Consider the following 13,698-nt stretch of genomic DNA (forward strand, 5'->3'; position numbering starts at 1 on the left):
CTTAAATTTCTGAAATGTAAATGAACCGTAATTATAGACACAGAAGTTAATGTTTACCATGATCTCTATTTGTTTGCCCAATTTGATTGATAAGAGACACTCAATATAGATAAAACAATGCTGCTCATAAAACTTTTCTCCACTGCTTATTTTGGAAGGAATTCTTTTATGTACTTAAACATGTATTTATTTATTTACTCATTTACTTATTATTTGATTTTATTACTGTTTTGTTTGTATACTTCCATAATGTATGACAGGCGACATAAACATTGCCGGCGAAGGAGGAGAGAAGTATGATTGCTTTTCAACAAATGGCAGTGGTATCATTCCACACTCGTCTTTTAAAGTTGGGAGGAGATAGAATGCTTCAGACCGCCCACCTTCAAGATAAGCATGGAATGAGACCACTGCCATTGATTCAATAGCAATTATCCTTTTCCCTCCCTCCCTCCCTCTCTCTCTCTCTGCTAGCAATGTTTATATTGTCTGTTAGGCATTATGGAACAAAGTATCGTAATACAATGTGATCTCACATAATTCTAACTACTCAAGTACACAATACCTGAAACTGAGATGTTAAATATAATTAAGAGAGAACAGTAACTTTAACCCTTTTCAGTCCCATGTCGGGTGACATCCGCCACTGCAGTGTCTGCATTGTAGTCCCACGGCAGGCAGCATCCGACACATTTCTCGTGGAAAGTGACTGCGATATTTAAATGTGTCCCATGTCGGGTGACATCCGCCACTGCAATATCCGCGTTGTAGTCCCACGGCAGGCAGCATCCAACACATTCTCGTGGAAAGTGACTGCGATATTTAAATGTGTTCCATGTCGGGTGACATCCGCCACTGCAGTATCCGCTTGTAGTCCCACGGCAGGCAGCACCAGACACATTTCTCGTGGATAGTGACTGCAATATTTAAATCCGTGTCCCATGTCGGGTGACATCCGCCACTGCGATATCCGTGTTGTAGTCCCACGGCAGGCAGCATCTGACACATTTCTCACGCAGACTGACTGCGACATTTAAATCCGACCGCAAAGGGTTAAGCTGTTTAAAGCACAAGTTTCAAAATTAAAACTACTGTTTGTTAAGTAATTTTTAACACCTTCCCCTCATTTACAATAAGAGACGAAGTATTTCATTTTCAAGCATGGAATATTTTACAGTCTGATAACACATTGGGTTCCAATACATTGTTGCAGTTACAACTATAATTTTAATAGGATTGACGTTTGTTGTTAATAATAATGTATTAATAACACAGCATTTGTGTTTTGCAGGATGATACAGCAGCTACAGTCAGATTTTGAACGTACAATTGAAGGTTCAGGTTCAGCACAAATAAACACAATGGAATTGTCTGGTGGTGCGAAAATTAACAGACTCTTTCATGAACGTTTTCCATTTGAAATTGTGAAAATGGAATTTGACGAAAAGGAGCTCAGAAGAGAAATAGCTTTTGCTATTAGAAATATTCATGGTCAGTATTTGCATTTTGCATAAATTAATATAACTGAACTTAACCCTAGTTAATTTGATTCAATTTATTTTTCTCACACACAGTATTATTTACTCGTTTAAATCTGTAAGTAAGTTTTCGTGTCTCTTTGCATGAAATTTGCTTCATCCTTCATCAAAATGGACCTTTTTTCAGTAATGAATATCTCACTTCAAAAGTTATAGCTGATACAACACAGTTAAAATTATGTAAACAGCATTAAGGTACGGTCACACATCGCTACTTTTGCAGTGCAACTTTTGTACTGCAGATGCAAAAGTTGCGTGTCATGTTCATACGTAAGCCAAAAGTAGTACACTGCACGCTACTTTTCGTGCTGCGCAACCCGAGTGCTGCAAAAGTTGCAACTGGAGGTTGCAAGTCTGTTCACACACAAGGCGCTACTTTTGCAGCCGCAGTCATGCTGCAGGTTTCCATCTCCATGTTGACTTCTCAATGTACATTTTGTGGTTATGTTCGCATTATTAAGAAACTCATGCGAAAGCTTCCTTATCTATTATTTGCTTTTCTGTCATATCTAGTATTCAGAAATTGACATTATTTTTACTATAAAGCTTTTAAAAACGCCTATATACTTAAATGATAACCAACAGTATATTCACGTAATCAATGTTGGCAACCCTCCTGTTTGGAACAACGCTACGGAAAATTTAAAAAATGAATTATATCGTCAGCAATTGTGCTCAGACTGTGTTGTGTATTTAATAACTGTTACAAATAATTTATTTTCATCACATGTAACATTAAAATATATTAAAATATATCCAAACAATAAAAGTATCATTGGCACATTTGGGTGGTAACACTGGTTGCAACCGCAGCAAAAGTTTCAACAAAACCGATATCAAAAATGCTGTGGCTGCAACCCTGAGAACCATGTTCACACGTCGCTACTTTTAAGCTCGTGCAGCATGGAAAGGTAGCGGGCAGCAGGTTCGGTAGCCACTACTTTTTGGGTTGCACCGTTGTTCACACATCGCAGTACAAGAGTTGCGCAGTTTTTTGTACTGCATCGCTGCAAAAGTAGTGACGTATGACCGTACCTTTATTGAGTTTGTCATGAGATAAGGTTCTTGGTGTGCTAGTGAGAGTTCTGTGACTTAGCCGTCTTTATTGCTATGTCAGACTTAGTTTTTCTCTCTATAGAATCTATAAGTTGATTTTCAGGACATCTAAAATTAATTTGGTGTATTTGTTCCCTATGTTCATCATTATTTAAACGTAAAATTGTTTCACCATATCTGTACAGTAGAAAGATTGAAAAATATTTAATTTTTAAGTAGCACTTGAAGTTTAAATTTATTTAGGCATAAGCTACATTAGACCTCATAAATTTTGTTAGCCACCACTTTAATACTTCACTGTTACATTATATTTTTTATCCCTTTTTTAAGTTCATAGATTTTGCTTTTATTTTAATTGCCATATATTATATTGTACATACATCATTCAGAAGACAAAATTATGCGTGAGGAAATATTGGAAAGAAGCAGGAAAAATTTCATAGAATAACATTAAAATAATTCACTGTTACATTATATTTTTTATCCCTTTTTTAAGTTCATAGATTTTGCTTTTATTTTAATTGCCATATATTATATTGTACATACATCATTCAGAAGACAAAATTATGCGTGAGGAAATATTGGAAAGAAGCAGGAAAAATTTCATAGAATAACATTAAAATAATTCTGAAAAATGGAGGCAATTGATATGAACTGGAGACACTCCTCTTCATAGTAAAATACAATAGTAACTTATGAGGATGTGATAGTGAATTTTTTCACCTCTTGAAAGGCGACATTTTGAAGGGTAATTCACTGTGTAAGGTAGTAACATGTTCTTCTGGAGTATGTTTTCGAAATAACTCTCCGTTGTTGATTTGCAGGAATCCGAGTTGGATTGTTCACACCTGATATGGCTTTTGAAGCTATTGTTAAGAAACAAATAGCTCGGTTAAAAGAACCGAGTTTGAAATGTGTAGATTTGGTAGTAGCTGAATTATCCAACGTGGTACGTGTATGTACAGATAGGGTGAGTATCATATTTAAGTACTTTATTAAATTCGTTATTTAGACTTTTACTGTTAAAAATAAAATATTCATTATTTGACATGACTCTTAGCATTTAAACATTATATTGTCGACCTGGTTGGCGAGTTGGTATAGCGCTGGCCTTCTATGCCCAAGGTTGCGGGTTCGATCCCGGGCCAGATCGATGGCATTTAAGTGTGCTTAAATGCGACAGGCTCATGTCAGTAGATTTACTGGCATGTAAAAGAACTCCTGCGGGACAAAATTCCGGCACATCCGGCGACGCTGATATAACCTCTGCAGTTGCGAGCGTCGTTAAATAAAACATAACATTTTTTTTTTTAACATTATTTTGTACTATTATGCTCCCTGCTATGCATTGGCTGGATAGAGCATGAAATACTGTACAACACTGGTAGCAACAGTCACTTATAATTAAATGGCATAACTGACCATGCCTGATATGTCAAGAGTCATGGCAACTTCTGTTACACTTCATTATCTTTAAAGGGTGGGGTCATTTGGTTCATTCCAAAGTCACAGTTGTAAGTTACTACATGCTGATGACTCCTTTACATGTTCAGTATGGTGGAGGCCAAGATTGATTCAAGAGTTTTTTAGGCATGTACTTAAAATTTATTTAACAGTGAATGAATTAACAAAAAGCAAAGATATTTCTTTGAAATAAACTTACTTATTTTTTGTGATGGTCTCTCATCTTTATGTCTGTACTTAAATATAGTGTCCGTATCATTTCTTGAACTCATGCTAAAAAAAAAAAAAAAAAAAAAAAAAAAAACCGCTGCTAATTCTGTATAGACTTCATCAAAATTATTGAAACAACTTTCACGCAGAAAATGAGGTATCATCAGAAATAAACTCTAAGTAGAAGATGCAGTGTCTGGGCTGTATGTTGGATGTGTTAAAACGTCAACACCCCCCCAGATGTCTAATCATGACTTGTGCTGAACGTGATTGACATCTATACTAATAATAAATCTGTAGCCGAAATTTTTCTGGTAATTTTCGATTTTCCAAAAATAATTGGTCCTAACATATATAATTAACCACCCTGAAACCGAAAATCGCATTTTTGACATTTTTGTTTGTATGTCTATCTGTATGTTTGTTACCTTTTCACGCGATAATGGCTGGACCGATTTATATGAAAATTGGAATATAAATTAAGTTCGTTGTAACTTAGATTTTAGGCTATATGGTATTCAAAATACTTTATTTAAAAGGGGGGTTATAAGGGGGCCTGAATTAAATAAATCGAAATATCTCGCTTATTATTGATTTTTGTGAAAAATGTTACATAACAAAAGTTTCTTTAAAAATTATTTCCGATAAGTTTTATTCTTTACAAAATGTTGATAGGACTGATATTTAATGATATAAATGAGTTTTAAAATTAAAATAACGCCATCTAAGACGGTGCAATGAATTAAGAACAAATGACTTCGTCTATAAGGGGCCTTGGACAAGAACAATCGAATCGAAACAAGGGCCTTGGACATCAACAATCGAAAGCTATTAAACATAGCCTACAGAGAATGTTTCTGTGTTTGTATGAAGTAATATCAGAAGCTAAATTAACCGATTTGTATAATTATTATTTCACCATTGAAAAGTGTAGTTTCTCTAGATGGCCATAATGCTATAATGTTATTACAGTAACGTCTGAGTAAATAGAGGACAGGTAAGATTAAAATAGCTTCTTATGCATAGAAAATTTGATAGGCTATTTTATACATTCGTTTTCTGTATTTCTTAAAATAATATTTATGTACACTCATTTTAATCTCAGAGAATTAACGAACAACGGGAGTGTATTGATTTAGTATGCGGGAATAGTACGTTAGCTTAGCAATCCATTATTTTATAATTCAAATTTTAACTATGCTCAATTGAATGGTGTTTAAATACATTATATATATATATATATATATATATATATATATATATATATATATATATATTGCAATAAATGCAATGCAAAAAAAATTGGGTAATGAGCGAAGCAGATTATCTTGCGCTGTTGTAAAAGTTGTTCCCTGGATCAAATGTCCTATTTTAATTATGTAATTACTTTATATTTATTTCTAACAGGTGCAGCGGAGCGCACGGGTATGGCTAGTGCTGAAATATATTTTTATGCAAAGGAATTTTGCAATGTTACATTTGTTCAGATCAAATTTCTTCACATTTAAGTGATAAAACTAAAATTCTTTCAATCATTTATTATCATAATACATTGCTTTCTTAAATTGACTGAACTTATTGGGAATTAAATCAAGACTTTCCCAAAACACTCAATGAAATGTTTCTTATGAAACAATTTTTTTTCTCGAAAAGGAAGCAAAATCGAGCAAAATTGTATTAAACTGTTTAGTTTGAAAAATCTCAAAGAATAACCCCCTGAAATTAATGACATTACTTACTGTTTACTCTGTATATGCACATACATTCAGTAGTGTAAGAGTAAACTTTTAATGTTTATAGCTAATTTGTTTTAAATCTATTTCGTTTCAGATGTCTAGGTATCCACGTTTAAGGGAAGAAACTGAGCGAATAATAACGACATACGTACGTCAACGAGAGCAGCTGTGTAAGGAGCAGATCATTTTGCTAATTGATTGCGAATTGGCCTATATGAACACCAATCACGAAGATTTCATTGGGTTTGCAAAGTAGGTTCTCATTGAGTTGCTTTTCTGAAATTATATTAATTATGTAGATTTTTATCAACACCTATTACATTGTGATGGCTACACTTTGTATAATGACCTATGCATTTTTGTTGAATTTTTTTGTATCAAATAAAGTTCGAGATTGTACTTCATTTAAGCTACTGAAATGTGGAAAACCATCTTCACTGCTGCAGCTAGTATATAGGTTGTAACTTTAATAATGGCAACTATTTATTTATTACGAATACACAAGTGATACATCTGTGAAACTTCTACAGTCCTTCAATGTAGTAACCAGCATTGTCTACAACTCGGTGCCAGCGATATGGAAATTGTAGTATCCCTGTAGCAGCCCCTGTTCTGTTGATGTTACTGATGGACCGCCCTACTGCCTGCAGAATATCGGGAAAAGTCCGGAATCGAACGTTACGAAGTGGTTCCTTCATCTTTGGGATTAAGTCATAATCACAGGGGCTTAAGTCCAGTGAATGTGATGGATGGAAAAGCACTTTCCACTCCCAGAGACTGTATAAATCAGTGTGCCATGTGCGCTCTTGTGTTATCCTGCAAAATTATGGGAGTGTTCTGCAAAACGTGTGGGCGCTTTCTTCGCAACACTGGTCTCAGATTATGCTCCAAAAATGACGGAAATACTGTGCTGTATGACCACGGGCGTATTGAATTTTTCTGCTTTGTAAACATGGCGAAACACAACCGCTTAGAGCTGTAACTAACAGGAGACTAACTTCAACTCTCCGCAAGCACATACGCTGTGAGTTGGAAGAAAGAGTCCTTTTAGAGGGAAGGAGGGCAGACATATAGTCCCATCGCTCTTATTTCCGGCAGCCAATCGCATTGCAGGTTGGCTACATTTAAATGTATGCATCTTGTGATTCGCTCCTTTTGACGTTATGGATTTCTTAAGGCTCGATAAATACTTAATATAATCGCCCGCCATTTTGGCTCTTTTATTGGCATTCGCAGAAAGCACATGAGGACGTTATTTGCCACTAAATTATTTACTCAATTACGGTGCGTTTGATTTATTATCATAAGAGCTATGACATGATAATGTTTAACTGTGTGGCAAATAGATTACTCGTCTGGTAGCTCGGCAACGAAAAAACAAAAATGGCGAATGATACTACCTACCCAGACTTTATAGAGTCTTTGCTTCCCAAGGTATAAGCAAAGAGGAGAAGTCACGCCGGGAATAACAGTGTCGCGACTTCAATATGTGGTAGAAGTGACAACAATTAACTCCGTCTCGTTTTGCTTTTACAGCAGTGTTGCCACTATTAAAGTTACACACCACGTATACTCAGCAACAGATAGCTGCATTAAGGTATTGTTAATGAAACAATCACAAGAAAATAGTTGTGCTGGTTGTTATTGTGAACTGTTAATACAATGTGCATACCTGCCAACCCTCCGGCATTAATGATTCAAAATGAATTGTTGAACTGCATAATAGATGTATAGTAGCTTAAGCATGTTTTTTTTTTAGAGTTGCTGTTACTGTAACGTCATCTGGTGTGTTATTACAGTGCACAACAGTCGTCAGAAAACTCTGTGAAAGCAGGTCGCAAGCTTGGGAACCAGGTGATCCGCAAGGGCTACATGTGCATACACAATCTAGGCATCATGAAAGGTGGTTCCCGTGACTACTGGTTTGTTCTCACATCTGAGAATATTTCATGGTTCAAGGATGAAGAAGTAAGTAAGCACATCCTATTATACAAAAGGTTGGATAAAAAGTAATGGCAACAGTTCGATAATTCTGATATGGCTATACCTTCAGTATAGTCGCCCCCCTTATTTATCACCTTTTGCCAAATGTTTGGAAGGCTTCGTACACCATCAGCGTGTCCATGTTTGTTGATGTTCCATATTGACTGCTCTATAGCACAGATAAGTTCATCTCTGCTATTGCACCGGGTCCCTCACAGTTGTTCTTTCACTTTGGCGAAGAGATCATAATCGCATGGACTCATATCGGGTGAGTAAGGTGGATGTTCCAGAATCTCCTATTGCCAGCGGTGCAAGAGGTCCTTGACAGCAGCAGCTGTGTGACTCCTTGCATTGTTATGAAGAATGATGGGGTTCTGTACCACCAAGTGTCGTCGTTTTCTCCTGAGTGCTGGACGAAGGTGGTGGTGCTTCACGCAGTCCCTAAAAACATTCTACGAACTCGTGCCACATCAATTTTAATGCAAGAACATTGCTCTAGTTTTGTAAACATGATCTTAGGGCACTCGCACTATCCTTATGAAAGTCAACGTTTTATACACTGCAGTAGATTGACAGAGTACTGTCGCCTCTGGCTGCACTAACTCATCTAACAGTCCTTGTTCATGTCTGCACAGCTGGCAGCTCTCGAACGCACCATAACTTTTTATCCAACCCTTATAGATTGAAGCTTGATTCGTTTCCATATCAAGCACTTGATAACTAAGTCACTAGCTCTTCTCTTCCTGTAGTCCTTGATAGTCCATTAGTTACCATAGTTACCTCTGAATCCAAGTATCACAGGGCCACTAAGACCTTGCTGAGGCAAAGGATTTTTAGGTGAAAATAAGTGCAAAATGCAATGTAAGTAAAGGAAGTAAAGTCTTTGGTCTCGTGTAAAAGATTGCTTTGTTTATGAATGAAAGCAAAATTCTATGTCCATTCTCATCTCAAATAGCAATGTCTTCATAATGATAATGAAAAAAGAGAAAAGAGATTTCCCGTAGGTCCTTCCCCTTAACTGTCTTATACTTGCACAATGAATAGCTCGTTTATAAGTCATGTGTAAATTTCTGACATAATAATCACTACATATGTCATGTATAACAGTACAACTGTTATACAGCTACAACATAGTTTCTTCATTACGAAAGGTAATAGAATAACTGAGGTTCTCTATTGGATGCAATAGTGCACTCTAGTGTGCCGTGCTAAGTATCGATAGTACAATTGGGCCTGATCAATTACGACACTATATTTTGGTCAAAGAGTACAGCTACAGCAATATTATTCTAATTAATCTGTGCTCTTTGGTTTGTTCTTCTGTCGTTACAAGGCAACCTTCATAAAATGACAATCGATACGAACAGCTGTTATAGGGCGGCCATTTTTTTCTCTACATATAATGCTTAAACAAGATGTTCCGTGTATGTAACTAGTACAAAGCAATTCCCATGTATAGTTACAGGCTGTTTATACATCCATCGCTTAAGCATGGTTTATTAGTAACCTTTTCCAGTCCCAAGTCTGCATAAGTCTCGTATAAAAACTCTACACGGTTTATTACTAAGATCATTAAAGTATTGTCATTGGCAGAAGTTTGTTAAAATACACACATGTTCGACTTGCAATGTGCAGTATATTTCATTACGTGTTGACAGTATTTCACATTCATTCATTTATTTAGCGTTCTGCCCAAGTGCAGGTCTTTCACTGCAAACCCAGCTTTCTCCAATCTTTCCTATTCTCTGCTCTCCACATATTGATTAGTTATAAGTAAAATTTACAAAGTAGACCATAGACAAATAGATTTTTGTATTCATGGCTATACCACTCATATTACATTTATGGTTATGTTTTAGGAACGAGAAAAGAAATACATGCTTCCCTTAGATGGTCTGAAGCTGCGCGATGTGGAGCAGGGCTTCATGTCAAGAAGACACACATTTGCTCTCTTCAATCCTGAGGGAAGAAATGTATATAAGGTAAGCTATCGCAGTTGTAGTTGTATGAATTTAAAATGTATTTTTAACATTGAAATTGTTAATTCTACTTCAATGCATCAAGATAATGTGTTAAATTGGAAAAATCATATTAAAGAAATTACCCCGAAACTAAATTCAGCTTGTTTTGCTATTAGATCTATGCAAAAGATAGTAAATATCAATACCTTAAAAACAATATACTTTGCATACTTCCACTCGGTAATGAGTTTTGGAATAATATTCTGGGGAAATTCCACAGATAGTAACAGTATATTTCTATTACAAAAAAGAGTAATTAGAATAATAGTAGGTGTCAAATCTAGGGAATCGTGTAGGACTATTTAAAAAAAACTACAAATAATGCCCATGGCTTGTCAATATATCTTTTCATTAATAATGTTCCTTGTATGTAATCATGAAAACTTTGTAACTAATTCAACAGTTCATAGCATAAATACACGTCAAAAAAATGACTTTCATACTCCATCGGCAAGTCTATCGTGCTATCAAAAAGGAGTGCGTTATATGGCAGTAAAAATTTTTAATAGCCTCCCTATCGATATAAAAAATGAAACTCAAAACATAAAATTATTTAGGGCCAAATTAAAGAAGTACCTAATTTCTCACACCTTCTATTCTGTAGGTGAATTCATGACATTCAATAACACTTCATGAAATTGATACTAAAACTATGTGTTGTACTAGTAGACTATATTGTAAATCTCGTCTGTATATATTTCATCTAGACTGTGACTATAAATTAAGATTTTATAATAGTATTAAGTTTTTTGACTTGTTCCATATTCTAGCTGTAAGCATGTATGAATACCATGGAATGTTAATAAATACAATACAATACAATACAATACAATACAAAGACTTAAATTCCAAATTTGAGACCTAAAAAATCTACGAAAATTTCGATGTAAGATTAATGTAACCGCAACCTTAATTTTCGAAGATTAATTGATTGGCTTGGAAATGAAGTCTTTAAACGTTTATAAGAACTCTCTGCAATTGTATTAGTTAACTCTTCTTACCATAATCGAATTCTCAGTCCTATAATTTTAACCTCCGGGAGAAAAGATTTAATTTCTATACAGCCTACATTCTAAGATTTAATTTCTACTTTACAGGCAAACTTACACAATTGCAGTTCCTTTTATGTATCTATATAATCTGCTAATTTATTTTTCATATTTCCAGTTTGTATTCAAGTTTGTTTATTTTTTAAATCTTTACATGTCCTTTCTTATTTTTATCTCAATAAATTTTATTTGCTAAGTAACATGGTCGTAACTATCGAAGGGTTTATAACATGCTAATAATGTATTTAACAAAAGAAGGAGCAACCCTGTAAAATCTGACGTTTGGCACATGTTAAAGCTGGGGATGGGGTGAGGATTATAAGACTTGTCCCTAAGTATAACTGAATGTAAAGTTGTTTATATTTCGTAATTGTAATTTGCAGGATTATAAGCAACTGGAATTGAGCTGTGAAAATCAAGATGATGTTGATTCATGGAAAGCATCATTTTTACGTGCTGGAGTTTATCCGGAAAAGGCAACAGATCAGGCCAATGGGGAGGAGGTAGGAAACTGTATCTTATTGAAGATAATATAATAGTTACAATGATATTTAGACATAATAATTGCTTTTGTAACTTACTGCATTTTTTAAGAAAAACCTTTTCTTCTCAAAAGATATATGTCGAAAATTTCATAAAACATTATTTTATGTCTTAGAACTTTCTCTTGTGAATTCTCTGCTTTGTGAGGTTTCTTGACATACTTTAGAAATTGTATTTATACTGTATCTTCACATTTAATATTTTCAATCAGAAGAGTTGTTTTAGGGAAGTATGAACTGTATATAAACAAAAAGTTTGTAGGTATCAGTGGTATCGAAGATAGATAAACTGTACATATGTTGGGAGCAAAATGCGAAAACTACCATTGGTCATTTTTTACCAAACCTAGATTTGGATGTGTAGTAAAAGTCCTGTGTAAAACAGCCAAACTTAGGCACGCCTTGCATACTTCTGACAGTGAGATGGATTTTACCTTATCTGTAATAAATAAATTAGCTGAAATATTTAATTGTTTAATGCTAAAATGTTGTATAAAAAACTCGATATTCACGTGGTCAAGGAAGTGTAGAGACAACCAAACAGGAGTGAGAGACATCTTAAGGTACGGTCACACGTCGCTACTTTTGCTGCACAACTTTTGTACTGCAGCTGCAAAAGTTGCGTGTCATGTTCACACGTAAGCCAAAAGTAGCACGCTGCACCCTACTTTTCGTGGTGCGCAACCCGAGTGCAGCAAAAGTTGCAACTGGAGGTTGCGAGTCTGTTCACACACAAGGCGCTACTTTTGCAGCCGCAGTCATGCTGCAGGTTTCCATCTTCGTGTTGACTTCTCAATATACATTTTGTGGTTATGTTCGCATTATTAAGAAACTCATGCGAAAGCTTACTTATCTATTATGTGCTTTTCTGTCCTAACAAGTCTTCAGAAATTGGCATTATTTTTATTATAAAGCTTTTAAAACCGCCTATATACTTAAATGATAACCAACAGTATATTCATGTAATCAATGTTGGCAACCCTCATGTTTGAAACTATGCTACGGAAAATAAAAAAAATGAATTATATTGTCAGCAATTGTGCTCAGACTGTGTTGTGCATTTAATAACTGTTACAAATAATTTATTTTCATCATATCTAACATTAAAATATATCCAAACAATAAAAGTATCATTGCACATTTAGGTGGCAACACTGGTCGCAACCGCAGCAAAAGTTTCAACAAAACCGATATCAAAAATGCTGCGGCTGCAGCTCTGAGAACCCTGTTCACACGTCGCTACTTTTAAGCTGCGCGCAGCATGAAAAAGTAGCGGGCAGCAGGTTTGGCAGCCGCTACTTTTCGGGTTGCACCATTGTTCACACGTCGCAGTACAAGAGTTGCGCAGTTTTTTGTACTGCAGCACTGCAAAAGTAGCGACGTGTGACCGTACCTTTAGTAACTTGGATGGCTGGTAATCACACCACTTCATGGGAATATGGACTTCGATTCATGTAGCTCAAAAAAAAAAAAAAAAATGTTCTTTCACAGAGGTATAAGTAGAAGTCCTTACGAATCAATGTTTGGCAGATTCTGCCATTTCTGTCGAAATACTTGATGGGTTGAATGACGAAGGGAATTAGCAGGTTTGTTAAAAAGTGACTACTGTAGAACACTTTCTGTTCTTGAAGAAATTGAAAAGGCAAATCCATCTGCTGAAATTGCAGAAGAACATATTATCTGTGACTAATGATGAAAAGCAGTATCAAAAAAGAAATCAAGCTTCATGTGAATTGTTCAAATCCCTGAAGAAGCAAGCTGACGAAATGTTGCTGAACGTTGTAGTATTACAAATATAATTTAACTATGGTACAGTGTGCAAAAAATATTCCCTGGTGAAATAAGTGAAAACATTTAGCTTAAAAGACAAAATGCTCGTCAATTATTCAAAATTTGTTAGGTCCAGTCTTTGTACAAGAATTGATAGATGTCATTCGTGATAGTCAGTACAGTTTATTGTTGGATGAGTGAAACAGTATCTCAGTACATGAATATTTAGGTTATACTATTAATTATTATAGTCAAAAAGAGTTATGTATATAACATGATAGAATTATCTAAATATCGTGGATATATAGCAGATTTGTAAAACCAATCTG

At 35.2% G+C, this 13,698-nt stretch overlaps 1 protein-coding gene across 12 annotated transcripts in view; it reads left to right on the top strand.

Moving 5' to 3' along the window:
* The window catches only part of shi (dynamin-1 shibire), a 107,859-nt gene that overhangs the window by 37,479 nt on the left and 56,682 nt on the right, over positions 1-13,698 (top strand). For all 12 annotated transcript variants that reach the window (XR_011334788.1, XM_069839258.1, XM_069839261.1 and 9 more), the window contains exons 8-13: positions 1,292-1,491; positions 3,419-3,564; positions 6,099-6,256; positions 7,804-7,972; positions 9,847-9,969; positions 11,441-11,560. Coding sequence is in view for 11 of the 12 variants with exons in the window: in XM_069839258.1 (XP_069695359.1) it covers positions 1,292-1,491; positions 3,419-3,564; positions 6,099-6,256; positions 7,804-7,972; positions 9,847-9,969; positions 11,441-11,560 (916 nt within the window). In the remaining variant the exon portion in view is untranslated. The remainder of the gene's footprint in view (positions 1-1,291; positions 1,492-3,418; positions 3,565-6,098; positions 6,257-7,803; positions 7,973-9,846; positions 9,970-11,440; positions 11,561-13,698) is intronic.

Source organism: Periplaneta americana, chromosome 11, assembly GCF_040183065.1.
Source record: "Periplaneta americana isolate PAMFEO1 chromosome 11, P.americana_PAMFEO1_priV1, whole genome shotgun sequence".
Classification (NCBI taxonomy): domain Eukaryota; kingdom Metazoa; phylum Arthropoda; class Insecta; order Blattodea; family Blattidae; genus Periplaneta; species Periplaneta americana.